At 37.8% G+C, this 26,358-nt stretch overlaps 2 protein-coding genes across 3 annotated transcripts in view; one reads left to right on the top strand and one right to left on the bottom strand.

Annotated features, from left to right (window-relative positions):
• POLR3A (RNA polymerase III subunit A) overlaps positions 1 to 19,844 on the bottom strand; it is a 39,952-nt gene extending 20,108 nt beyond the window's left edge. The window contains exons 1-19 of the mRNA XM_072869458.1: positions 19,392 to 19,844; positions 18,704 to 18,839; positions 18,035 to 18,172; positions 17,322 to 17,493; positions 15,827 to 15,981; positions 14,620 to 14,859; positions 13,467 to 13,629; positions 13,134 to 13,270; positions 12,445 to 12,548; positions 11,586 to 11,727; positions 10,910 to 11,050; positions 9,603 to 9,672; positions 8,767 to 8,894; positions 7,104 to 7,242; positions 4,929 to 5,093; positions 4,445 to 4,617; positions 3,140 to 3,251; positions 1,908 to 2,026; positions 359 to 496 (exon numbers count right to left, since the gene is read on the bottom strand). Coding sequence (XP_072725559.1) covers positions 359 to 496; positions 1,908 to 2,026; positions 3,140 to 3,251; positions 4,445 to 4,617; positions 4,929 to 5,093; positions 7,104 to 7,242; positions 8,767 to 8,894; positions 9,603 to 9,672; positions 10,910 to 11,050; positions 11,586 to 11,727; positions 12,445 to 12,548; positions 13,134 to 13,270; positions 13,467 to 13,629; positions 14,620 to 14,859; positions 15,827 to 15,981; positions 17,322 to 17,493; positions 18,035 to 18,172; positions 18,704 to 18,839; positions 19,392 to 19,435 — 2,616 coding nt within the window. The 5' untranslated portion in view covers positions 19,436 to 19,844. The remainder of the gene's footprint in view (positions 1 to 358; positions 497 to 1,907; positions 2,027 to 3,139; positions 3,252 to 4,444; positions 4,618 to 4,928; positions 5,094 to 7,103; positions 7,243 to 8,766; positions 8,895 to 9,602; positions 9,673 to 10,909; positions 11,051 to 11,585; positions 11,728 to 12,444; positions 12,549 to 13,133; positions 13,271 to 13,466; positions 13,630 to 14,619; positions 14,860 to 15,826; positions 15,982 to 17,321; positions 17,494 to 18,034; positions 18,173 to 18,703; positions 18,840 to 19,391) is intronic.
• A 44-nt stretch (positions 19,845 to 19,888) lies between these two features.
• On the top strand, positions 19,889 to 26,151 carry RPS24 (ribosomal protein S24). Of its 2 annotated transcripts, XM_072869460.1 has the most exons (6): positions 19,889 to 19,980; positions 20,741 to 20,806; positions 21,165 to 21,374; positions 21,859 to 21,969; positions 25,049 to 25,084; positions 25,951 to 26,151. In XM_072869460.1, exons 1-5 carry the CDS (start codon positions 19,978 to 19,980, stop codon positions 25,049 to 25,051), a joined length of 393 nt encoding a protein of 130 aa, XP_072725561.1. In that variant the 5' UTR covers positions 19,889 to 19,977; the 3' UTR covers positions 25,052 to 25,084; positions 25,951 to 26,151. The 2 variants fall into 2 exon arrangements, with proteins under 2 accessions (XP_072725561.1, XP_072725560.1); XM_072869459.1 differs by lacking the exons at positions 25,049 to 25,084; positions 25,951 to 26,151 and adding an exon at positions 22,855 to 22,875.
• The last annotated feature ends 207 nt before the right edge of the window (positions 26,152 to 26,358 follow it).

Raw genomic sequence — 26,358 nt, 5'->3', positions numbered from 1 at the left:
ATCTATGCTATAACGTATGGACAAAACTTCCATCATTCACGTGCGTTTTAGGAACACACACTATGTAGAAAGCAGTCCTCAATAATTCCATAGAACAAGGGCTTTTATCACCCATATTCAAAAGGAAACAACTTAATACAAGCACATTACTGTACCATTGCCTGAGGTCTGGTTTACAAACCTCACATCTACTGAGAATAGAGCAAAGTCATGTATTTCACAGTATAAATTACTCTGTTACACTCAAAACAAACACACACAGCGGATGCGCTTCTCCCCCACCACTCACTTCAACATGCACATAAGACACACACTCCTTTTGCAAGACTGATAAAAATCCCACTCCACTGACAGTTACCTGCATATATCCAGTTTCAGCTGTTTTTACAGCTGTGTCAACCAGACCTTCTCGACCAGCCATTGTATGAAAAAAAAATTCAGTGGGAGTCAACCCAGAATAGAAGCTATTAGCAACAAAGCCTTTTGCTGCTGGGAGCTACAAAGAAGAATGGGAAAAAATGGTTAAAATGCAATATACATTCTGTATGCATGTTACAGAAAAACATGTTGTATGTCATCTAAATTCTTTCAGATAGTTAGCCAATACATACACAAACACAGAGCAATCATCTCAGCTGCACTGAACTTTGAAGTTCAATGTTTGTATTTTAGATCTGAATAAAGGCTTCAAAACCCTTGCCTAGTTCTTCCAAACTAATCTAATAGACTTTCTTCCTCCTCCTGCAGGCCTTGTCATGTTTCTAGCCATTCCTTGCAAACACCACACCAACTTCTAACACTTCGGCCTCCCTTAAAGTTGCAAAAATTGAAAAGGCGGTAAGAACGTTCATTTTGCAATAGTATAGCAAAGGTATTTGCAGTACTGAAGACTAAGGAATCCAGAAAAAAATATGACTGGAGGTACGTACGTAACTAATTCTTTCAAATGGTTTGCTCTCACCTCTGAGAAGAGTTCTTGCCAATGAACTCTACGCAGGCATCCCTTTAAGTCAAATCACACCAAACGGCCTCCATGATCACATAGAACAATATATAGACTACAAAGAGGTTCATCTTAGAAGATCACTTTTTGTTGTTATTTAACAGGTAGTGCTTTCTAAATCAGTAAAAAAGCTACAGTTAAAATTTAACTTTTACCTTCTCATCTAATCCATGAAGTATTTATCCTTCTTTATTCAGAAAAGAAAAGATTTTACTTACAGAACTCAGAAGTTGAAATTTGGACATTTAGTGACAAATGCAAGTGTCATGGCTACCATCTGACTAACACACTAACAAGATTGATAGCTGGTACCTAGAACCTTCTCTACTGATCATTAGATTTCAGATAGCAGTTTAAAAAAAAATGAATCTCACTGAATTGTATTAACAAGTGCATGAGACTCCTTATTGCTTCATGTAGAACAGAGCTCAGACACAGAATGTTCAGAGAAGCCCATGATATCTATCCTAGTGGAAAACAAAAAAAAACCCCAACAGACTGCAGAATGGTTTATCTGACATGTTTCACCTGTCTAAAGATACCAACACACACCCAGCAGTAGTCCTGAAAAGTCTTAGTGCAGTGAAACAGAATGCAAGAGAAAAACTTTAACAAATTATTATTACAACAAAAATGTATCATCAGACTTAATTTAATTTTACTAAATTAGAAAGGTCTAAGCAAGGCTTAGCTGTAAAAATTCAAGCTAACTAGACATCCTATGGCAATTCACAACACTACTGTTAACTCCCAAATCCCATTCAAAACATTTTACATTCACCATATATGATCCTTTTCCTTCACCATGTCATGACAACACTTCTTATCATGCATCCTTCTCAAAATGGTTTAAGGCAACTTGTTTCACTTTTCTTTACAGTGTATTGCAAACATACAGAATTACCTTAGAATGCTTCTCAAAGTGAGGCAAGGATCTGTTCTCAAATCCATCAGGAACTCGGGACCCACTGATAGCCTGCTGACCTACACAAGCAATCATCTGGGATATATTAATGAAGGAGCCTGAAAAGAAAGGAAAAAAAAAAAATCTCACTCAAATGAGGAATATCATTGCTCCTCTGATGAGCTATCTTCTCTTCTATGAAGAGCTATTATTTAGCTTCATAATTCTTAAAAAATGCACTTAGAATTGCAACAGTTAAAGAAGCTTTTCTGTTACTTGTCCTGTTCATTTCAGCATTTATGCAGAGACTGACAACTAAGTTAGTCTATGATACAGCTAACAACTCCTTTAAAATTTTTTTTCTTTGGGTCATAGACATTCATGCCACTACTATTTGACTACACTCCTTATATTATCCTGTTTTGTATTATGGATTGTGTTTTATACAACCCATGATCCTAACCTACATATTTTACTTCACAATTTCTTCAATAAACATATTTTAACAATATTTTTCATGAAGGGTTCAGTGTCTACCAAGATTCCTAGAACAAATTAAGTCCCAGAGAATTAAGTCACTAACTCAGAAGTTTTATTTGCTGAACATGTTTACAAACAATGCCCCCCCATTATACACTTAATATATCCTTCTTCTTACATTTCAGTATTTCCTTAGCAATACAAAATGTCACCCTGAGGCTTTCCACAATTTATTAGAGACAGATAAATATAGGGAAAGGATTAAGTGATTTCTTCAAATTCTCATAGGAAACAAAGGAAAGTTCAGATGAGAATCTGAGTTTAAAACAAGTATTTACTACACAGGTGGTCCTGCAGAAACAAAGCAGTGAAGATGGCAGAAATATTAGTTCCAATTCATAATGTATAATTTCCAGTTGATTTTTGTATGTGATACAGATACTTGAAGTCAAAAATGCAACTGAAAACTTTTTACTGATGAACTAATTCAAGTCTTATGAACATCTAAAGTTCCAATAGGATGTTTTTCAACTTGTACTAAAAATTTAAAGACACAAAAACTAGCACATCAGCTTGATTTTAATTAACTGTACCCAACCTGTACTTACTGAGAAGAGTCACTTCAAATCTATACGACATGAATTTAATACCTGAACAACTGACAGTATAAAACAAGCTTTAAAGACAGAACAAGTAATTTTGAGAATGTTGATGGAGCAAGCAATCTACTTCCAAAGTTTAGCTATCCCTACCTTTGGAACCACAGAGAGCCATGATAAGGGGACTGTTGCTCTTGTCCAGTTCTCTGAGACAAGCACTGCCAGCGTGATCTCTGATAACAGAGAGTTCTTTAAGGATTAAGGCCTGAAATCCAAGATTTCAGAGATTCAACATTCGTTAAAAATACTGTTAAAAATGTTACTCTGTTAAAAACACAAACAGTACCGTATCACTTGCCAGCAATACCTTCGGTAGTCAAAGTGAATTCAAAATACAATAACAAGAAAGAAACCTAGACATTGCTTTGGGTAAAACAAGTTTAACTTTTACCTTGCACAGCTTTCCAGTTTGCTGCACAAAAAGTCTTTGTTGGCATAAGACAGGGGTAGCCAGGGACATGACAACCTCTTTTGTCAGCAGCACAAGCTTAAGCTAAACTGAGCGTTGAACTAAGCTCTGAGTCTCACTGTGCTACATGAAAGATTACCACAAAAAAAAAAAAAGTATTTTTGGACTGCTTTCAGAGAGTACAAGGGTGATATTTCCAATTGCTAAGAACATAACAAATGTATCAAAAAAAAAAATTCTAGGACATACACAGGTGTCTGAAAAGAGGAAAAGACCACAAAGACACTTCTTTCAGCCAGAGTGCCACTTCAAACTGGACAACTGTGGCAGTATTACATCATAGGGTGGGGTTTTCTGGTCAGATTTTTGTTGGTATTTTGTTTTCTACTTTTTTTTTAAAGGTAAAAACTAGACATCGTATAAAACAATTAACAACAATGAAAAGAGTGTTCTTCAGCTGACTTAATTAAGTCCCTGTATATAAGCTTTTGAGCAACATTCATTGCTCTTCATCAAAATTTCTACAGAAAAAAGAAAAAAACCAGCATAACCAAAGTCCACTTAATTTTTGCCCTAATAAGGGGCAAGAAAACACTTGCATATAAACAGAAATGTAACTAAAGGAACATTTTGCTTCTTGGATTAGGTCCTTTGCTGCTACTGTTCTTTATTAACTTAGCAAATATTGATAAATGTAATTAACCCTGTTCCAATTACCTTTGTAATTTTATCCTCTTGTATGTCACCCCAATACATCCAGCCAGGAGGGAGGGAGGATTTCAGTTGTTTAGTATTTAGCTAACATTTTTAGATGCATACAAGCATCTAAATGTTAAGCCTAGATAGACTCAGCTAAAGTTGAGTACCTAGGGACCCCATTTGCTCGTATTTTTAGGTTTCAGAAGACAACTTTGAACTTCACAATTTACATGAATATATTCATGAAGTCTCTACTCTAAATACATAGTTATTTAAAGTAAAATTTTTACCTCTAGTGTCTCTTCTGCAGTACAACCAGGCTGCTGCTGTAGCTTGCCAGTGTTCAGAGCTTCAATGTACTCATCACATTTCTTATATCCAGCATTCAGGAGCTCATACTTAGCTTTTAGCAGGCCCTGCCCAGGAGTTACATCACCAATTCCAATTGAAAAGCCACGATTAGCTATTATTAAAAAAAAAAAAAAAAGAAAGGAAAAGAAGAAGATTATACTGATAGCTCAATCTCATCTAGATAAAACAAATTAAAAGCAGGACATATTATCACTGGGAACTTTATTTTTTCCTCCCATCATGTGACCATCATAAGCACTTCATAAGCACAATCAGTTGTTTCACTGTTTCTGTCAGCTTCACAACTAGCTTATTTTTTTAAACATAGTACATCATATTTGAAGCAAAAATCTTGCTTGACTGCTCTGTATTTCTGCTTTAAGATATGATTTTACAAGGAAATGTACTTCTCCCATTACTTACAAAGATAGACAGGAGCAAGCCTGGCTAGTCGTGACATGGCATCTGCAGCTTCTACCTGTCCCCAGTCTCTCAGCAAGATGTAGAAGATATTGTTCTTGGATCCTGAACCTAAGGTTCCTTTGTCCATACTGCCACTCATTAACTCACTGTTTTGAATTGTGACATCTAGAAATAAAAATGCAAAAGGAATTCATCGTTCTTCTAAAACATTACCTAAACTCTAGCAATCAGTTATGGAGTAGGTTTTAAAATAAAAGCTCTATTCATGAAAAGAACAAAACCCAAAGACATACATTTAATGTATCTGTAGAAGTGCATAAGTATGCAAGGGGAACAGCCTACAACCTGACCTTACCAACTCAAGTTAAAATTTCTTTTCCTTCTCCCTTAGAAAGGCAACTGTATGCAATTTAAGACTTGTGAGAAACTTTGTGAATAATTCTTTTCGTTAATAATCCAAAAATAAACTTGGCTTCATTAATTAGAATAAAGTCTTCAATCAATCTTATCTATCCAGAAATAAAGTCCTCAATCATGCATAATAAACCAAATTTATTTATTTATTTATAAAGTAGAGCAACAAAATTTCAGAAGTGAAGTTACAGTTCTCTTATTCAAAGATTCTGATATTCAGTTCAACTCAATCATCTCTGGAGGCACAGTTTAAATTTAAAAGACATGCTGGACTCAGATGTCTCTTTAATTACAAGTATATCATAAAGACATCTGTCTTGCCTGTAGGCCTATACACACTTCCTCCTTTAGATGACTTCCTTTTGCTTCATCAGGAACCTTCCATTTCAGGCACTAAATCTTCCTTATAAGCTTTAGCCTTTAAGCAATTAAAAAGTATCTTCTGTACATGAACTTTAGACATATTTTCTATGAAAGCAGTACAATATATGTTCATCCTCAACTTCATTATGCATCTTTCGAAGAAGAACTGGCATATGTAGATGGATACAATTTAAATCATTTTATGTAGAACACTGTAGATGTTTGCATGCTATACTCTATGCTCAATATTTTCAATGTGAATTTAGGTAATCATCTTCTTGAACCAGAATTCACTGCTCTATTACTTATTATATACAATCAAAATATGATACCAGGATTTCTTGAGACTTTGGAGAATTTGCAGAGAACTTTCTGAAGAGAATTAGTGTTGCTTCAGAAATGAAGTTGTTTCAGAGAACTGAACAGAGCCACCAATGAAATCCAAAAGTTTTCCGCACTATCTGCTACTGTCAAAGTCAGAAAATGGAAATTCTTCCCATACTTCCTAAAATGAAAAGACTGCCGAGCAAAGAAGATGGCTTATGTTCACACTCCTGTGAACAGGATTGCTTTGTTGCCTTTCATCCCACGTTCCTTAGAGGCTGAAAAAACCCTGTGCCACCATGTTTATAATGAACTTCACAACCACAGAGTGGTTCTATCTTCCAAATAAATCTCTCAGAGTCTGGTGTAGAGTGGATTTGAGTCCTAATTGGTAAATTCTTTCTCACATCAACATTATATGACAGGATTACTGTAAATCAATGGTTACTCCCTAAGTTCCTTAACTCACACTTCTGAGCAGCAAGGAGCCAAGCTAATCCTGCCTGCTCAAGTTCATTTCCAGCTGTTACCTCATGAATATTAAATTAATAACACGCAAAGCATTGCTCATCTCCTATAGCCTCTTCAACCCTGATGCTTTGCATTCTATCTGCCACTGACTTCCCTAACTGGAAGGATACAGATGGTTTGATATCCTAGGGATTCCTATCTTCCCTATATATCCTAACTCCTTTCACTGTTTGACTTCTAATCCCTGTATCACTTACTCCCCTTAAGATATTAAATTTTTCCATTTGCCCTCTGCACAGCCAATTCCTAAGCTTCTTTGCTTTTATCTCTCTCTCACCTTCAAATACTGCGTTAGTATCACAACAAGCCTACCATTATACAGAAGAAATTTTATTACAAGAAAACACTCAAGTCTTTTCTTTGGTGTTCAGCATGACTTCAACTTTTAAGAAAAACGGCATAATTTTATTTTTCACTTCAAGAATACTTATGTGAAGTACTGCTTTAACTTCTGCAGTGAGCTCAACAGCAACAAATTCAACAAAACAATAGCTACAATTTCTTTGAAGACTTCCAAAACACAGTTTTAGAAGTGTCACTCACAAGAATCATTGTAACACAGGTCTTCCCCTTTGCCACAATACTGTTTGCCCTTGGTTCGTAGATTGGCTTTTACAGGACAATCATCACTGGGTTTGAGAATGAGGCTGAAAACCTGTTTTCCTGTCCAGAGTGTTACAGGCTTAGAGAAACAAAAGGACAAGAATTAGGATTACAGAGTTTATGCTACAACTACAGTAAAACAGCAAGCAAGAATTTAACTGTAAAATTGTTTTCTATACAGAACCTTTCTATACTGAACTATACTTGTAGAAGTGCATAGTAACAATCCTTTGAATAGGGAAGTATTATGCACTTTTCTAGATATAAAAATGCTGACTGCTGAATGGTTATCCTTTACATAAGGGTACGTGTACGCTTTTAGAGAAACATGCTCTATTGCTCCCTTACTCTCATGTTTCCCTTTCTGATTAGAAGAGGGAACAAAAAAAAAAAAAAAAAAGATGCTGCTGTCATTTCATTTCCCGAAGAGTCTGCAACATTTATAATTCCTTCTTTATAGAGTGCCTTTGGTTTAAATTTTTAGGAGATTAAAGATTCATATAATTATGTACTCCCCTCAGCTGTAGTTAAATGTAAGTAACTGTCACAGCTAGCACTAAAATTATTTATTTGGAGTGACAGAAGCAGTCAAAGAATCACTGCTCTTAGCTATCAGCAAAAGTTCATATAAATTTATAAAATTCACATTAGATACTGCCCATAAATGCTCTGACCTTGCTTTAAATTAGTATTATTCATTGGTATTTCAATTTCACTTTCTGAATTTCCCTAATATTACACTTATTGTTTGGAAATTAAATAAAGGGTACAAAAAAAATACTAATACTTAGTATTTAACAAATGTGAAAATATACCAAACTCTCTTCAAACAATACTGTTTGCCTCAAATACAAAATTAATCAAATTCAGACACGCTTAAATGTATGTGAATGAAGGCTTACGAGACCCTAATCTAGTAAATGATAATACAGATCTCTTCAAAGTTTGTGACAAATACACAAATACTCTGCCCTTCATAATAAATATTTTGTGTACATGATGTAACAGCAATAACAAAAAAACCAACCCCCAAACAAAAACCAAACCAAAACAAAACAATCACATAGCACTCATCCTCTTTAATCGCCAACACATTGCCAGATTAACAACGAAAGCATACTATTTCCCGGGTTTACCATCTCCTAAATTTGGCATAGTGAAACCTAGAACTGTTGAGCATTTCAGAACATGAGGGCACCCAAGGAATAACATAGTTTCTCCACTTAGCCCCATATTAGTCTGCACAGCCTGTAACAGTGAGGGTCACTAAGAATAGCATATCTTCTACTGACCATCAATAGCCAAGAGGTCTATAGCACAGTAGCAGGATAGCAGCAAAGCTATATCTGAACCCTGAAGAAACCCTGCATCTGGACTGCAACATCCAAGGTTGACTCTCTTCAGCATCAGGAACCATCAAACAGCTTCTGCATAGCTTTGACCCTGAAATCTGATCCTTGCACTTTACACTTCACAAATACAAAATCTCATACAAAACTAACGTCAGAGAAAACAAGAACTGTCTCTGCTGAGAACATCACCATGGGTCAAGAACATACAACAGAGAAAGTCTTAGTAACATTAAAAAAATAATTTGACACACCTTCAGAATTGCTGGAGGTGGAAGACGAACTTTAATCTTTTCATCCTTGCCAACCAGGATAGAAGCAATAATTTGACAGGCTTTGGCTCGATCAAAAAAGGTATCTTTTAATGTAAGAAGATAGGCACCTAGAATGTAAAAAATTATTAATGTGACAGACTAAAATGAAATTAACTTTAAAAGCTATTGCATATTCAGTATCAATGATTTCATTCTAATACTAGTTACCTACTTACTATGCAAAATTACAATAGTTTAGACAGCTTCAGTTGTAAATCCTTTCCAGAATTTTTTTTTAAATTGCTCCACACTCAAATTTCTAAAAATTAAAACGAGTGCATTTCTATAATCTATTCTCCCTCTCAAACTCTATCCCATAGGTAAAAATAAGGCCTTGGTATTAATTTTGGTACACTTTCTTCCTTATATCCATTGGACATTTCCCAAAGAATTAAGGAAACTTGAAGGTACTTACTGTAGGTTAAAACTAGTTTTTGACTAATTAATTCAACTCCTCTACCATAATCATAAGCCGTTTACACTGTCTACTTAACGCATACAAAGATCCCAAACATTCATTTTTTCTGCTAGAGAAACACTGCAAAACATACACAAAGGTAATAATAATTGCACCTACAAAGGCAGACAGTATCAGAAGGGATTCTGAGGACATCACTATATTTCAGACTAACAATGGCCTTACTTTCCTAATGTCACTTTGACTTGTGAAAGGGGAAATTTTTTAATTAATATAGAAAAATTCTGGAAAAGAGGGAAGTGATTCTGAAGGAACAACTGTTAAATCACACAGCTCTAAAATAAGCTTATATACACACCTGTGAGGAAGTCCTGAATAGCAGCGATGAGAGGTTCTCCATTTCTTGGCGTTACCAAGTTTGCTTTAGTCTGTATGATACAAGAAACAAAAAAATTACGCATTTGAAGACACCAATATTTCATTTGTTATTCAGAAGGAAACTTACCATTTAAGACAGTTACTTTAGCAAAAATGGTAAAAGCTTATTCTAAATCAAAGTACAGCTGTCTTCAAAAAGCTAGAAAAAATAAACCAGTTTCAGTTCACTATAGTCCATGCAAATCTACTGACAGTTAAGGAATAATTTGAGAATAGTTACTGGAAATTACATATTCTGTTTCCAAAGCAGAAGCTGCAATCAAATTGATGTGTTTGGTAGGTTACTGTTCAAATGGGGCAGGGAAGGGAAGACAGGCTAGCTTTGAGAATCTGAGAAGGAACAAAAGAGGGTATGCTCACTACAAGGAGCTAGTGAAATATTGCAAGTTTTGTGGTCCCTACTGATATGTCAATCAAGCTAGCCACTTCCACTAGCCCTATTTTCTTATGCCTTACTCAGACTACTGCTCCAGTTAATCACCCCCACCTATGTAGCATAGCTTTGCCTGAACTGTTCACAGGCCCACACAAATCTGAATCACACACTTTGGTGGGGGTGGGAGGGTGGGGAGTAGTTTTCTTTTTAAGCTCCCAAATCAGTTCAGCAAGCCAATACACACTGCAGCCAACAGTTGTGTTGGTACTTCTGCAGTAGGAGTGGCAATCAGTCACCCTAAAGGAGCAACGTACTGGAAAATCCTCAGATTGTTGCTACTGACTCTACTTCAACACCACAGATCAATGCTTGCAATCATCAGATCCCTCTTTGCCTACCCTCCCTTCTCCCTTTTTTACCTGCCCTAAGAGCCTACTGTCTCCTGCCTTCTCCAGTATAAGCACACCACTGCTGCCTCAATTCCAGTTGGTCTGACTGCCTGCAGTTGCTGGGCTGTCAGACCAGAAAGCAATGTATCTGTTTGGTAACAGAGCCACCGTGTTTTGGTAGCAATCACTAAGGACAGTCAGGCAGAAACATACTAATCTACTTTCTTAAAACCACTGAATTTTCCACAGATGCTAAATATAAGTCTATTAGACGACCATTGTGTAACAGTCCTAATTTTTTCTAAAACTCCTTTTTGCAGAGTTTTCAGGCAGCTTCACAGTCGCACATTATCCATACCTAGGAATCCTCATAATATTTCATATTTCACATGCAAGTTAAGAAATATGGTGCTCAGCCTATCTGTCACTAGCAAAATCCCAACCCCAACATTATCTACATACCCCCATTAAAACAAGCGCTTCTGCTTTTGCTTCTTCCGTCTGAGGAAGGTGAAGGTTCATCTCATCTCCATCAAAGTCTGCATTGTATGGTGTACAGACACATTCATTAAATCTGAATGTCCTATGAGGTTTTACTCTAGCCTGGGGAAAAAAAGAAAAAAAAAAAAAAAGTGATGCACATGCAGTCAAGTGTGCTAAAAGGTGAAACGCCATGCCCAAGCACTTCCTTGGAGGCTTTATCCTTTCTTTTTATTACAGACATGAGTCAAAATTTCTGATTATAGGATTTAACTCAACGAGGAACTGACAGAAATTGTACTCGGGTTATGTTATAGAAATGTAGCTAGTAACTTCCACTATTAAGAATTTATACAAAACACAGAAAACAGCATGCTTTGTAGAGATCACATCAACTCTACAAAAATGAAATGCTTACGCAAGAACAAATACCGTGGTCAGTTATGGCTATTAACAGAATTGTCCAGACAGCATACTGCCCAGTTACACATCAACTCCCATGCAAAAGCACAACTGCACTGTATTCATGCTCATCCCCACGCGATGTTTCAGAAGCAGCTGTTTATTTTTGTGTGTGCAAGAGAGAAACACCAGCAAAGGTAAACCACCTAATATTCAGCAATGCACTACCTGTATGTTAGGCTGTGTGTGCACTTACAATGTGAGCCATGATGCTCAGCTTATGAAGAGAGGGCTGTCGATTGAACAGGACTATGTCGCCATCTATAAGATGTCGCTCCACGATATCACCAAACTTCAGCTCCTGGGCCATCTTTTCTCGGTTTCCGTATTTCAAAAACCTTACAGTAACACATAACAATGGAGTCAGAAGAAATAAAGTCAGAAAAGTGTAAAGACAACTGAAAATAAATTCTGTGTTTATAATGCAAGTTCTTCCATTAAATGTTGGAGTATTTGTATTACAATAACTAGAAGAAAAAACTGGTGTGGATTGCATCATTAAACATCAGCCCTGCTGCTATTTTAAATAATGAACGTATTTGTGACATTAGTTAACAAAGCTATAGTTATTAGTAAAAAAAAAGTAAGAAAAAAATCTATTTACAAAAACAAAGAATTTGCTTTAATTGTATCAGGGAGTATAGGCAGTTTCACTCATATACTGCCACTTCTTACTACCCATAAACTGACTGGAGATTAGCTCTCCCATGAAAACAGCCAGTACAATGTGCCCAAAACTGCCTGTTTTCATTTATCTCTGTACTACACCCTCTATTCCAAATAAGAGAGACTCAGTCATTTAAAAAAAAAAAAAAAAAAAATCTAATTGCAGTTCATGATCATTAGTATGTACATTTAAGTTTAAATCCAACAGATTATCTAAAAAGAAATTTTACATTAAACCTGAGGAGATAATGACAATTTTTTTTGTTACTGCCCTTTATGAAAGATTCTAAAAATAAATTTTAATCCCTGTAGGTATAACTGTTTTCACACAGCAGTAAGAACAAGTTGATGGGGAGATAAAAGTGAATCATTACAGGTAAGCATGATACCTTTTCATCTGTGTGTGCCTTTGCTGTATGAAGTTGGCTCCAGGATGAACATCAGGACCATTACGGACAAGTTTCCTCATAAAAGTAATATTTGCTTTATTCACCTGTTGCATAAAGACTTCAATCAGAAACAAATGAAACACCTTTCAGTACCTCTTGTTTTTGGTGGTGGCTTTTGCGTTTTCAAATTTTAGGCTCAACAGACAACCCCCCCCCGCCCCTCCAGCTTCCAGCTGCTGAGGGAACAGGCAGGAGAGAATAGAGGAGGAAAATGTAAGCCAATCTTAGAGCAGAACATCAGAGTGAAATTAAATTAAAAATCTGGCAAATAAATTCAGAAATAAAAATACCCAACCACTCCTTAGACAGATACACTAACAAACATATGAAGGTATGTATGAGTTAAAAAAATATCAAGCAAAACTCTTCTCTCTTGATATGTCACTCCTTACACCATACGCCTTCACAGTACTTGCATATATCTGATAGTACAACCTTCATTTACCAGCAGCAACAGAACTGGCAAAGCGTCACGGAATGACATTTTGAACATAAAAGCAACACATTCACTCCCTTTTATAGTAAGGTTATAAAGAAGGACAACACTGATGTCTGGTTTAAAAAAAAACCAAACAAAAACAAAACAAAAAAAACCCCCATAGAATAGATTTTGCTTCTACACTACTTACCTTTTCAGGAAAGGTTAGTATTTTAGCAACATGAATAGGCACTGCTACTTCATCTATTCTTAAGTTAGGATCAGGTGAAATTACTGTTCTGCCAGAGAAATCCACTCGCTTTCCAGACAGATTGCCTCTAAACCGACCTAACAAAATAAGCAATTGAAAACTCTTATATAAAAGTTGTTTTCAAAATGTTATCTGTTAAGACAGGACATTAGAAAATCCTTCAAGGTACATCACTAAAGCACAACACAATAGTAGCAGAGAGATACTTTGGAATAGCAAATATTTGTGGCTTAATTAAAAAAAAAATAATTAAAAACAACTTTCTAGACAAACCTTGCTTTCCCTTAAGTCTCTGAACAAAACCTCTGGTCCATTTTTTAGGTGCCATGTTGAGAGGAATTCCTGAGAGCTCACTGTTAATGTACAGGGCACACTGCAGTTGAAGAAAGTCCCAGTCTTCCATAATCATCTGTGTTTTGGCTCCTGATATCCTATGCTAAGCAAAATAGTCATCCAGTTCAGAAAAGAAATATAATAACACATATTAAACTAGCAAAGAATTTTTTCTGATACAAGTACAACTCTTCTCTTGAAAATAATGTTAAAAAATGTTCATACATTGGAATGAAAAAGGCGAGATAACTTTATAACAGGATGCATATTGCTATAGCATAAGGCCATTCACAAGAGAACGCAGCAAAAAATTTCTTTTGACTAGCACTGGCTTTGGACAAATGCTCACAAAACTATATATTTGTTTAAATTATATTTTTCCCAAGCCACTGAAGTTAAGCTAATATAACTTCACAGCCAGGAAAATCACCAGTAGTTAATTTTTCAATCACGGGAGTTCGTGCTCACTTGATTTTGTTTTCCTGATAAAAGACCAGTTTTGAAAAGCCTGAAAAGTATTAGTCTGGTAGAACTGTTCTTCTAAACAAATTATAAATTGACAAATTTACTTCTAGACTCAATTTGATAACCATGTTAACTGAAACCTGATTTCTTAAGAACAGATGGTGGAATGAAGGACAAAGATGTAGTAAAAAAAAAAAGAGGAAGGTCTACATGAATAAAAAACCCAACAGGTATAATGTTTTCATTGTAAGTGACCACTCAAAAAGTGTCATAGCCATGGGAGGGGAAGACAGACAGACAGGAAGACAGACAGGAAGAAAAAAGAAAAGAAAAAAAAAAAGAAAAAAAGAAGAGAAGAGTTTACAGACCAGAACTCAAATGATAAAACATTTCCCATGATCCACCAGCAGATCTTCAGCAGGTCCTACACTGCAAGCAGCCAGTCAGCCAGCTCCATTTGAAGCAAGTTTCTCTATTTCTTTCAATAAAATCCCAAACAACATAGCAGTACAGTACAGACTGCTTGCTAGATTGTAAGCAGTAAGACAAGTAAAACAACTTGCTATATTCAATTCTAACCAAATCTTTTCAAAGGCAACAGTCTCTGAGAGCTTGAAGGATGACTCACCTTTTTTATTACATCATTGAGGAAAATGATCTCTGTCAGTTTCATTGTTAAGTCATCTTCATTGGTGCCAGACTTCAAGTCACTCACCACAGAGGGTCTGATACACAGTGGTGGCACTAAGAGTCGTGTGAGGATCAAATCTGAAGGTTTACCTGCTTCTGGGTTCATTAGGAGCAGAGGGATATCTTCTGCTCGGATTCTTTTGAAGAGGTTCAATACTACTAAAGGATTTAAGTTTTCCTACAAAATCCATTGGAGAAAGGGGGAACATATCATTATGTAACAGTTTCAACGCTTCCCCCCTCCCCTCATTTACTACTTGTTCAAAAAGAAAGTATTTTAAAAAGACAAATAGATAAGAACTATTAATGCAAACAAAGCTATGTTTTATTCTGAACCAATGCTTTTAGCATCTCGGGTACTAACTTGCTATTTTCTTTCCTTTCTTTTTTTCCTTATACATCAGTGTTTACTTCTCATCATGTTACTCCCTTTTTTTAAACAGTTAACTGAGAGTATTTCATAGTTACTGGTCAAAGCAACTCCATAAACCTCTTGCAACAAATTTATGGTACATTGTATTCATGTTATTAGTAGGAACCAACGTGAATCACAGTACTTTCTAGAGCTTTTTTAAAAAAGCTCATTTCTCTCTTCTTAGTACAGCTACTGCTGCAGTATAAGAAACTCCAGATATTCGCTACTTTTTCTGTCTAAATATGTACCCCAGGATCTTCCCAGCTTTCAAAGAGCAGAAGGAAACAAAACTGCACACAATGCAAGGCTGAATGAAACAAAAGGTTAGATAATTAAGTCTCCTCTCTCCTTCTCAACATTAAGTTCTTCTGAAGAAAAAAAAATTCTGTCTATTGTAACAATCTCAGAGCTACAGTAAATCTACATGTACACTCAGAGCTTCTATGGACCTTTCTTCTCCCTCTTGCAGCTTATGGAAGTTTCACACATCAAGAATATTCCCCCCTTCTTTACAGACAGAAAGCTATGTATCAGAACATACCAATAAACTAAATATCTCATTTTTGCAAAGTTACCATTATTGCAAAAAATACAAACATTCTTCAAGTGTATTTTGGTATATTAAAATCTTGGATCATCACAAGGCTTAAACTGCTACATTGAAAACATTTGAGGAGTTTTATTTCAAGCACAAAAACTAGCAGAAAGTTTAAGTCATAATAAAATTCACCTGAGCTCTTCCCAGTAAGGGTTCTACTTCTTTGTTATGTTCTATGGCAGTTTCAAAGGACTGGAGAAAAGTAGATACTATTGGATCTACCACTTTCTTATTGGTCTTGTACTTTTCATGTATTATTTTCAACAAACCACACTTCTTCACAGTTCCTGCAAGCAAATAAATGTGGGTTTTTTTTTTTTTTAAAAAAAACCCAACAAAAATGTCAAACAAAAACCCCCAAAACTTAAAATGAGTAAGCTACAGTTCCAAAACTAGTTAAACCTTCAGTGAACACAAGAATAAAATAAAACTGTCAGCTTTATTAATCAGTTTCCTAAATTCACAAAACACAAAGAGGACAATCAGGTCATGTCTCCTTGTATGGCTGGCTTGGTGTGCCTAGATCATGCCATGGCTTCTGAAGCTGAAAGCAGGTGGTTTAGCTCACACTTTAATTCAGCTTCCCCTCAATCACAGCAGATATTTTTTTTTAAGTAAGAAGTTCCCACACTAAAAACAGGACTAAGATGTGCCATTTATATATCATCCCACTATCTTCTAAAGTGATTTTGGACGTGAATTGTAAGAAGAATCTGATAACTGTTTTCATGTCATGCAGGTAATAGTATTCATAAAACTTCCACAAGTGCTTTCCAAACTCAATTATTTTTACTGAAGTATGCTGACCTACCACTTAATTTTGTAAATGCCTATTGTTTGTGCCCCTTATATGTATATGTGGCACTTATAATGAAGCAGCTCTCTATTTATTCAGGCTTTTGATCATTACAACAAACAATCCAAAATTTTCATACGTTAAAAATGTAAAACTTAAAGTTATGAATTAACCATCCACTGTGAATCTGTAACACTGCAAGTCCTTTAACAGCAGTATCACTTGATCAGGGTACATGAAGAAGAAAATGTATTTTGAAAAACAAATGTGAAATCTTATTAAGCTACTCTGCCCTGAAGAACAAACTCCAGTGTAACCCAAGATCATCACAGCTCAAATACTGCCAAACTGCAGAACATATCCTCCTAAAGGATGACAAACACATGTAATATTAAGAAAGATAATTTAATATAATGATGAAAAATGAAGTTCAATCAAAATTAAAGTCTACAAATGCTTCTAAGTTAAGGCATTGATCACTGACAATAGTTCCCAATATTTTAAAAAACACGTTAAACGGGGGGGGGGGGGGGAAGGAGTGGGGGAGGTTGCCATTATTCAAGTATCAAATATTGGTTAGTGCCATGAGGAGATACCACATGAAACAAAACAAGCAACTAGGACAATGTCTCTATCCACATAAATGAGACGTGAGCAAGCACGTGCTTGGCCTTAAGAATACAATTACCTGATTCTTAATAGAGGCCAGAGAGAACACCCATTAGCTGTGGAATGAACATGGACATTCAAGATTTTGATGCCTATTACAACCACAAAGGTAAAAACCATCCCAGTAGATAACTATCACTAACTGCTAATGCCAACACTCACCATTAAAGGCACCACAGTAAGGGCAAGTGTTTTTCTTTCGGCACTTTTCAGACACTTTCTTTTTTAGCCCTCTCTTCTGAAGATACGTAAGGCCAGGTCGCTTCAGGTAATCCAAAAATTGTTTTTTTTCTTCCACCGACAGCATGATACGGCAACAGGTTTTGCAGATCATCTTAAATGTAAATGCATACACACAGTTGTTTAACAGACATATGCAGACTTGTAACATCGTCTACTATAACTTAAGTTCTTCAACAGAGGGCAGTTTGAAATACAGTCATCTTGGTTGAAATACCAATTCATATGCTGTAATACACAAAAAAAAGCACATGGAAAAAAAAATACAGTCAATGTGGCAAAACCTCATCTAAGCTCTGCAGGATCTTAAAAATCCAGATAAAAAGCAAACAGAGCTTTGATTTACTGGGATGTCCTAAAAGGCAAGCTATACTGCACATACTTAATTGAAACTACTACAGAAAAATAATGGACTAAATTAATCAGTCTGAGATTATATAAAATAAAACGGATGTATTTATATCACTAAGACTGATACATAAATATATTTCTTTTACAAAACACAAGATGCACAAAGATAAAAATTATAATAGAACTTTATTTTGGTCTTCTCAATTACTCTTTCAAGCAACATCTTTTCTGACAATTTCCTTTTTCTAGACTAGAAACTGATGACAAATCGTAATTGTGTTTACCTGTAAGATGCCTATCACAGCTTTGAAGTATCCAACATGAAAACAGGGCAGTTCTAAGTCAATGTACCCATAATGTCCTAAACAATCAGCTAGATTTTTTCCACAGGTTTCACAGGGACGGTCTTTTTCACTGGTTCCCTTTGGGAGGAGAGGAACACACACATAGAAAAAAAATATTAGCTGTAATCAACTGAATACACAGAAAATACAACAGTTCTTAAGCTAGTCAGCTATCCTGACAGCAGACCCACAGCGCTTACTCCTTTTTCCCAGCATCAGAAGCATGTCAGTAGCATTACATTCACTCCAAACCTTAAGAAAGGTGTCTTTCACACGCCGGGCCTACTGATACCAGTGACATTAATTCATACAGCTTTTGCAACTGATCTACAGCCTGCTAATCTACAAGATACTATTTCGTAGATGGATATCTCTGGGTGTCCCAACAGCTAGGCAGAAAGAACTTATCTCCTGCCTCAAAGGAATGCTTTCCTGAACCATCCAAAAGCAGGAAGAAAGTAGCTGTCACTGCAACTGACAGTCTACGCAATTCAAGTAGAGACATATTTGCACATATTTTGGATGAGCAGTAAATTTCAGCCATCCCAACTTATTTTTAACCACTTCAAGTAATTCTACAAAAATAGTTGGAAAAGAAATGGTTCTCACCATGCGATGGTCAAGTACTCCATACTGCAGTGGAGAGTGATGGTTGTCCTGACTATACAAGTTTTTGCTAACCACTTGAATGTGAGCTTGCTGACGCATCTCTTCTGGAGATTTCATGCCAAAACAGATGTGGCTTCTAGAATAGGAAATTTCACATGTATGTATGTGCACACGTATATGCAGGAATACTTATAACTACAGGCATGCAGTTATACACAGGTATATTTAAAAGCAATGCAGAGGAGGCTAAGTTGATTGACAATATCGCTGAAGCAGGTTCTTTTTGGATAACTATAAAGAACAGCTGTTTTGCAGTGAGTTGGTGGTTTATATCTGGGAGATCTATGGATGCTCTCGGGCCAGCCTACAGCGGCTCACACGTCCAGCGTACAGGCACCCACGAGCCTCGCCAGCAGCCTGAGCCAAGGCCCACGCCAGCGCTTTTAAAAGGGAGCTAGCCGTAACATCAGGCACCCCCCACCCCCCTGCACACTAAACTTCTTCCCGGGTCCTTTTATAGCGGTCGTGCCACACCCTGGGATTTCTGCCGCTCGCCACCGCAGCCACCGGGCCCACCCCGCGGCAACGCCGGGTCCCTCGGCGCGGGGCGCCGCGCAGCCCCGGGCAGCGGAGCGGCCGCCCAGGAGCCTCCCGCCGCGCAGGACGCCGCAGAGGCCGCCCCACTCACATTTTCTTGGCCACATCCGTCTCCCTGAACTGCTCCTTCACCATGGCGGCGGCGGCGGCGAGGGCCCGGCGGCGGCCCCCGAGCGTCCGCGGGGCTGCACGCGGCGGCGCAGAGCCCGCCCACCCGGCGGCGCAGAGCGGCGACGGCGCGGAGCGGCGTCCGCCGCAGCGCCCCCTGCTGGGGCACGCCGGTGGCCCTCCCGGGGCGGCCTCCCGCGCCCTCCCCTGCCGGCAGCCCCGCCTCCGCCCGGACGTTCCTCACAGCCGCCTGTCACGCTGGCTCTCAGGGCCCACGGGCCTGACGGCGGCACGTGGTACTCCGCTGCCGACCATGGTACTGTTACAATCCACGCACCACCGCTCCCCCAGGTGCCAGGGACCGTGCCGCCCAGCTCACTTCACGGCTTCACACAAAGGCCGGCCCCGCCGCCTGCCGCCTGCCGGCTCCCTCCGCGCCCGGCTCTGGAAAGGGCACCCCTCCGCTCGGCTCCGCCCCCGGCGCGAAGGACCCCGGCGCCGCCTTATGATTGGCTGCAGCGAGCCTCTCCTTCCTTTCCTCGCTGGCTGGCAGGGCGGCCGCCGCCGAGATGGTGAGTGCCTGGCGCTGGTGCGCGGTAATCCGCGCCGCGCTGCCGCCATCCTGCTCCCGCGGGGCTCCCGAGCCGGCGGGCCCCGACGGGCTGGCCTGCCCGTAGTGGGCTGCGGGGGTATGGCGGAAACTGAGTGCGGGCTTGTCCTCCCGCTTCGAGCCGGGGCTGCTGCGGCCTGGCCGCGGCGCGTCGGTGTCAGTTGGTAGCGGTGAGCTCCGGGGTGTGGGCCGGGGCATGTGCTTGGCCTGCTGTCTCGCCGTGCTGCCGGTCGGTAAGAGCACTCCTAGGCTTTGATCGTAGTGTAACATCGCGCTTAAGGCGTTACAGGGGCGCTGTAGGTAGCGCTCATCTATTAGTGTTACGGCTGTTCTTGTCTGAAAGCATTAAGGAAGCAGCAACGCACAGGTTTGTTAAGGATGCTTGCGTTGTACTGTTGTAGCGCTTGGGCTTCTGAGCCATGTGTTTCATTAAAAGCTGCTTTAGGTTTTCAGAGTGGTGGAGGTATGTACGTTGCTGTGTTGTTTGAAAACTGAGGACGAGTCTGTCATCAGTTGATGTGTACTCAAAAGTACTTATCAAAGTATACTTTATAGGGGTGTTCTCTGTAGCCCAGGGCCGGTCCATGTAGGTTATGAGTTCCCTGTCAGCATCAGAGGCGCTGCTGACTGTTGCTGTAGTGTGCATTATTTATGTATTTATTATGTTTAAATTGTACACTTCATTATTGTTTTGTCTTAGTTCTTTGTATCTTCTTTTGCAGAATGACACAGTGACCATCAGAACCAGGAAGTTCATGACAAACAGACTGCTTCAGCGCAAGCAGATGGTAAAAGAATACAGAAAATTGCCTTTAATTGTTTGTCTGTTGGTTCTGGGCTGCAAGTGTTCTTTAGCCATTATAAGTAAGGGACCCTTAAAACCTCCAGAGGTCTTATTGTAAGAGCTTAGAGGTTTAAATGTGTTGATGCATGCTGAAGGTAAATCTTAATGGTGAGGTAGTGAGCTGTTTTGTCTTTTGAAGCAGGAAACTGTTATGAATGCTTTTGTATCAAATTAATAATACTTTCTGCTGCTAAGGTGGGTTAGTTTAAGTGTTAAGGTCATGGTGGGACTGTAGCACCTGCTGTTGTACTAGATGTTGTCGTCCTCTTGCTTTTATACAACTTGTAAATATTCCTTCTTAGGTGATCGATGTTCTTCATCCTGGGAAGGCCACAGTTCCCAAAACAGAAATCAGGGAAAAGCTGGCAAAAATGTACAAGACGACCCCTGATGTAATTTTCGTCTTTGGCTTCAGAACCCACTTTGGTGGTGGCAAGACAACAGGTTTTGGCATGATCTATGATTCTCTGGACTATGCAAAGAAAAACGAACCAAAGCACAGGCTTGCCAGGGTAGGTTGTTTTCTGGTAACTTGAAAACAATTAGTATGGATTTGAAGTGTTTAGTGGTTCATGATGTACACATACAAAAGATGAAGTTGTGTGAAAGTACTGTTGGTGTACTCAGAGTTATATAAGATATGTTAAAATAGTATAGGCTAGCTTGTGCATTTGCAAAATAGGGTAAATTTTTAATTGTTTATTATAGAGGAATTGCAAAGGCAAAAAGGATGTTAACCAGTGATATTTAGCAGTAATAGATAACTAACCACTAGTAAAAGTCTTGAAGAAGCATAGGAGATGAGACTGATACATACACAACTTTAGTGCTTATATTCTGTGTTGAATCATTCATTACCTAGTGAACTTGTCTCACTACTTAGCTAATGTTTCAAATTTAAACAGTATTTGAAGAGTCCAGAAATAGTAAAACTTAAATTCAGACGTTACTTTCAGTGAAACAAACTTAAATGCAACTTTAACTGTTTTTTAATAGCATGGCTTGTATGAAAAGAAGAAGACTTCTAGGAAGCAGCGAAAGGAGCGTAAAAACAGAATGAAGAAAGTCAGGGGCACAGCCAAGGCAAATGTTGGTGCTGGCAAGAAGGTAGGATGAGAATATCTGTAAGTTAGCATGAGCATGTTGCCTTTTAAATGTTGATTAGAAATTCTTCAACAGAATAACACTGTTTTTCTTCCATTTCTTTCACCATTCTACTGGATAACAGAAGGTAATCTGTGTGGTGTTGTATAGCTTCTTACCAGCTCAGTAGCTTAGTTCTGCTCCTCACTGCTGCAAGCTTAGCTGATGAACGCGAAACAATGCTGCTTAAATGATTGTTTCCTACATGTCACTTAAACTAAAGTTAAACTTTTGTAAATCTAACAGTGTTGCTGTAATCTCATAACTCAGCCTTGCGATATACAAATTAGATATTCTTAACACTTGTTACTCAGGCTACCTAAATACCTAACACTCTATCAACTTACTGTTATTTATGGTGTTACTTATAGAGGAGATTTTGTTAAGGATGTGTGGTGGTGTTGGCAGTGAGGACAATGTGTAAATAGAAATAAGGTAGAATGCTTGCTTTATCCTGGTTTTAAGTGACCAATTCCCAAGATAGTGGGGTTTTTTTCCCCCCTGGTGTGGGAGCTTCTTATGCTGTGGCTGGAACTTGATACAAGTTTGTCAGGTGTGCAGCTTGGAGGGAGACAGGATTCCTCTATCATTAAACAAACCAGAAAAAAAACCCCCACCAAAACGGAGGAATAGCCTGGGTGTGAAGAGAGTCATCTTCCTTAGCAGCTTTTTGTCCTCTGTACTGAGTAAGCTGTGCAGCTAAGTGGGTTTTTTCAAGTGTTTTAACAAGGGAAGATAGGGTGATGGGTTGTGACACTTAGCTCTGTAGCTGCTTAAGTCCTTTGACATCTCAAACTTTAGTAATCTTCACTTTTGCTTTTCTTCTACTTCCTTGGAATTCTCCATCAGAAATGAAGTATCTAGCAGGTACTGAAAATGAGCATGGATGTGGTGACTGAGTTACACATCACTGAAACACGTGTCCATCCTTTTAATTGAAGCACTGTACTGCCTTGCATGCATGCATGTTTGTGTTAAACTTGCTTCTGTCCTGTAAGAGTTCAGAGAACTACATCATGAACTTTATTCTGTTTGACTTAAAAATAAAATTTGGCTAATAGCAAACAAGATTTTTGAAACTAGTGAAACAACATTAGAATGAGGAATTTCAAATCAGAAGAAATCAAAGAAACTCAATGCTATTGATTTGAGGCATTGGTTCAAAACACCTGAGGTTCTGATTCAAAGTAGTACAGTGCAATTGCATGTGTAACTTGACCTTTGTGTGAAAGTAGTTGTGCATCTTTGTGAAAACTAAGTCACGTCACAGCTTTGTGCATTTGAGATGGTGGATGGAAATGACACAGTTGTCAGTATTAAACTGTATTTAACTATTGCCCTGCAGTATTCCAAGTGAAGACACAAACACAGTGATTGCTCCATGAAATTAGATTCTTCGCTTACTGTATAAGTGAAGTTCTTGTTATCGTTGGATGGAAATAAACCAGTGTTGCTGCAAACTACTAGATAAGATTTGGAGCCCTTTTCCTTTCTGCTTTAATGCTGTTCTAATAATGAAGTCCTACAGTTGTTTACAGTATAACAGCATAAATTAGCATTTGATATAGTAGTAACACTAACATACACCCTCTTATGAATGTCAAGGGAGTCATTTAATGTTGCAGTGATACTAGTAGTATGGATGAACTTCTTCCCTTCGAGAATTTTGCACTTGAAGGTAGCTGTTATTGAGTGTTAATACACAATGGTTAAATGACTGTCACTTGAATTACTAAAACTGTCCACTTCATAGAAATTCTCTTAAAGCATATAAACACTTCAGAAATCAAGGCCAGGATCGTGTGCTGTGATAATTACATAGCAGATGTGACTTCTGTATCAAGTGCTTCTCAAAATAGCATGCAATCTCAATAGTAGGTGAACTGTCTTTTGGATGAGAGGGTTTTTTAATGTCTTTTAAAATGATCTTTTAGTTGATAAGTATGCATAGGTTAGATCTTATTTGTTCACCAGTTTTGTTAATCTTTGTGTCCTCACATTAGACTTAAATCTAAAGACAAACTAATTTATGTGCTTTCTGGAAAACTTGATTGAGAAGAGTTCTGTGCTGCATCACAGAAAAAGAGCTTGTAGGATACATTGTGTCTTAAAGTTTTGTCTTGAAAAAAGCATGTTTAAACATAATGGTGTGGCATGGTTCCACAGCCTTTATCACAGCTGTGTGGAGGAATTTTTAATAGGAGTCCTGGAATATGTTTTGGTGTCCACCTACACAATCTGTGAAAACTGTTTATCTCAGAAATGGGTAGGCACTTGATTCTGAGACATCTTCTGGCAAGTCTGTTGTTTAAGAGTTATGTACCATGTAGTCATGAAAACTATTGAAATGGTGGATCATACTTGAATAGTTTTTCTTGAACTTTTAAGTCGGACATCAACTGTGCTGATAGCTGACTGTTAAAAGTTTTCTTTGGTGCTTCCTTTCACTTCTCACTCCTTCAGAATTCCCATTCTGTTTTCCCTGCACTTTCAAGAGAAGTATTTTAAAGTAGTTTGTGTTATTTAATACATTCTGTAGCTCTATAGTTAGCTGAGCTCTCATAAAAGTTTGCAAAAAATAGATGTGGATGCCCCTCACCTGGTGTCTGCATTCAATGCAAAAATGCAAAAAAACCCCCCACCCTACCTTTTAATGTCACAATTGTAGTTGTGACAGCCTTGACATGTGAGCTTTCCAAACAAATGTTTATTCAAAAAACTTCATCAAACAGAAGTGTGGATGGATAGGTGCTTTAAACCATTGTAGCCTGTAGGTATAATTGAACATGCAATTGCATTCTGAGTATTACTTAAGCTCTAAACAGCTATTGTTAGGTCCCATTTGAGTTTGAGGGAAATGCATGAAATCTGTCTTCAGCTTCTACAGTAGTCAAAACTTTGAAGTTTTCCTATGACATTTCACTGTGGTAATTGAAAAAAGCATATTGTGAGTGTCGGTAAAAAGCCTCAAAGCTCCATCTTCTACAGTAGTAGTACTTCAATAAAACTATTCTCTTATTAATTAATGCTTCTTCTTTTTCAGTAAATGAACATACTTCAGATGGAAAATGGGTAACAGGTATGACTTTAGAATGCATTGTAAGGGTAGACATTCAGTAGCCTGTAGTCATTATGACATAGGTCTAATGTTGATTTATGCGAAGACCATGGTACTGTGCTGATACAGAACCCAGTGTAAGAGTTTAAGACTAAGAAAGACTGTTGTGTGTACTACTGAGTTGCTAATTTCTGTGACTTCCACTTACATGAAATACCTGATTAGTTTAAGGACTGAAATAATACATCAGGCAGTTCAGATTTACTGTTGCTAAAACTGTTCATTATTTAGTCTTATTGTAAACAAGGGTTACATTTTTCCTTTTGTAGGTATGCAAAGGAGAGGATAGTGCACCTTGCTTTTTATTATCTTAAATAGATTGAATTAGTATGACTTCTATTTTGAGGATGAATTTCTGTTGTTTTCTTATAGATACTTATTTCAAGTAAATTCCTTACAAACAAACCTCATACTCTTTTAGACAAGTTGTAGACTATATTTTTATATCTTTGCTGCAGAAATGTGAGTTGGATGTGCTGTGGGCGGTAACTGTTACAGACAAAACTGGTTTTATTACAAGTGGTCTGAACGACTCACTTTAAAGCAACTTAAACAGTCTGTCTGGGAGCTGATGTAGTGGGTATAATGTCTTAAACAGAAAGTTGGTAAAGCGATTGTAGCTGGTTGAGCTCTTCTACAGAAATGGTGTAACATGGGCTCTCATTTATTCACATGACAGTACTGTGAAATTTTGAGCCTTATTTTATTTTAAGAAAGGCATTGTGGTTCACCTGACTTGTTTGGGAACCAGTTTTTCAGTCTCTATAAAGTTATGAGTATAAAAATTGTTTTAATCATGTGGCACTGATCTATCTTTTTCTTTACAGATTACATTATTCTATGAAGAAGTATAGAAATAATTATTCTGGAAAGAAGCTGCTCATCTGGCTTTAACATCAAATAAACTATGTCAATAAAATGCTGGTTTGCCCTTTAGTTTTGATTTGAAAGCTACCATTTTGTAAAGTTTGAGAAATTCAAGATTGGTGCACTGTTTGTAGTGAATTAAAATCTTCATAATTAAACAACTCTTGTTTTGAGTATTAATTTGAAGTGAATCAGAGCTTTCTACAGATAGTAGTATAACCTAATTCCAAGCAGGCAGCATTAGTGCATGGAGGTAGGCATGCTTTTGTCATCTGGTGTTTAAACTGGTTTGGAAAGTCCTTTTAAGATGTGCTTGTTTGACTGCCTGTATTATATAGACCTGTAGAATATGGCTGAAGCGAGTACAA

The sequence above is a fragment of the Ciconia boyciana genome, chromosome 8 (assembly GCF_034638445.1).
Source record: "Ciconia boyciana chromosome 8, ASM3463844v1, whole genome shotgun sequence".
Lineage (NCBI taxonomy): Eukaryota > Metazoa > Chordata > Aves > Ciconiiformes > Ciconiidae > Ciconia > Ciconia boyciana.
This window is presented reverse-complemented; position numbering and strand designations above follow the sequence as displayed.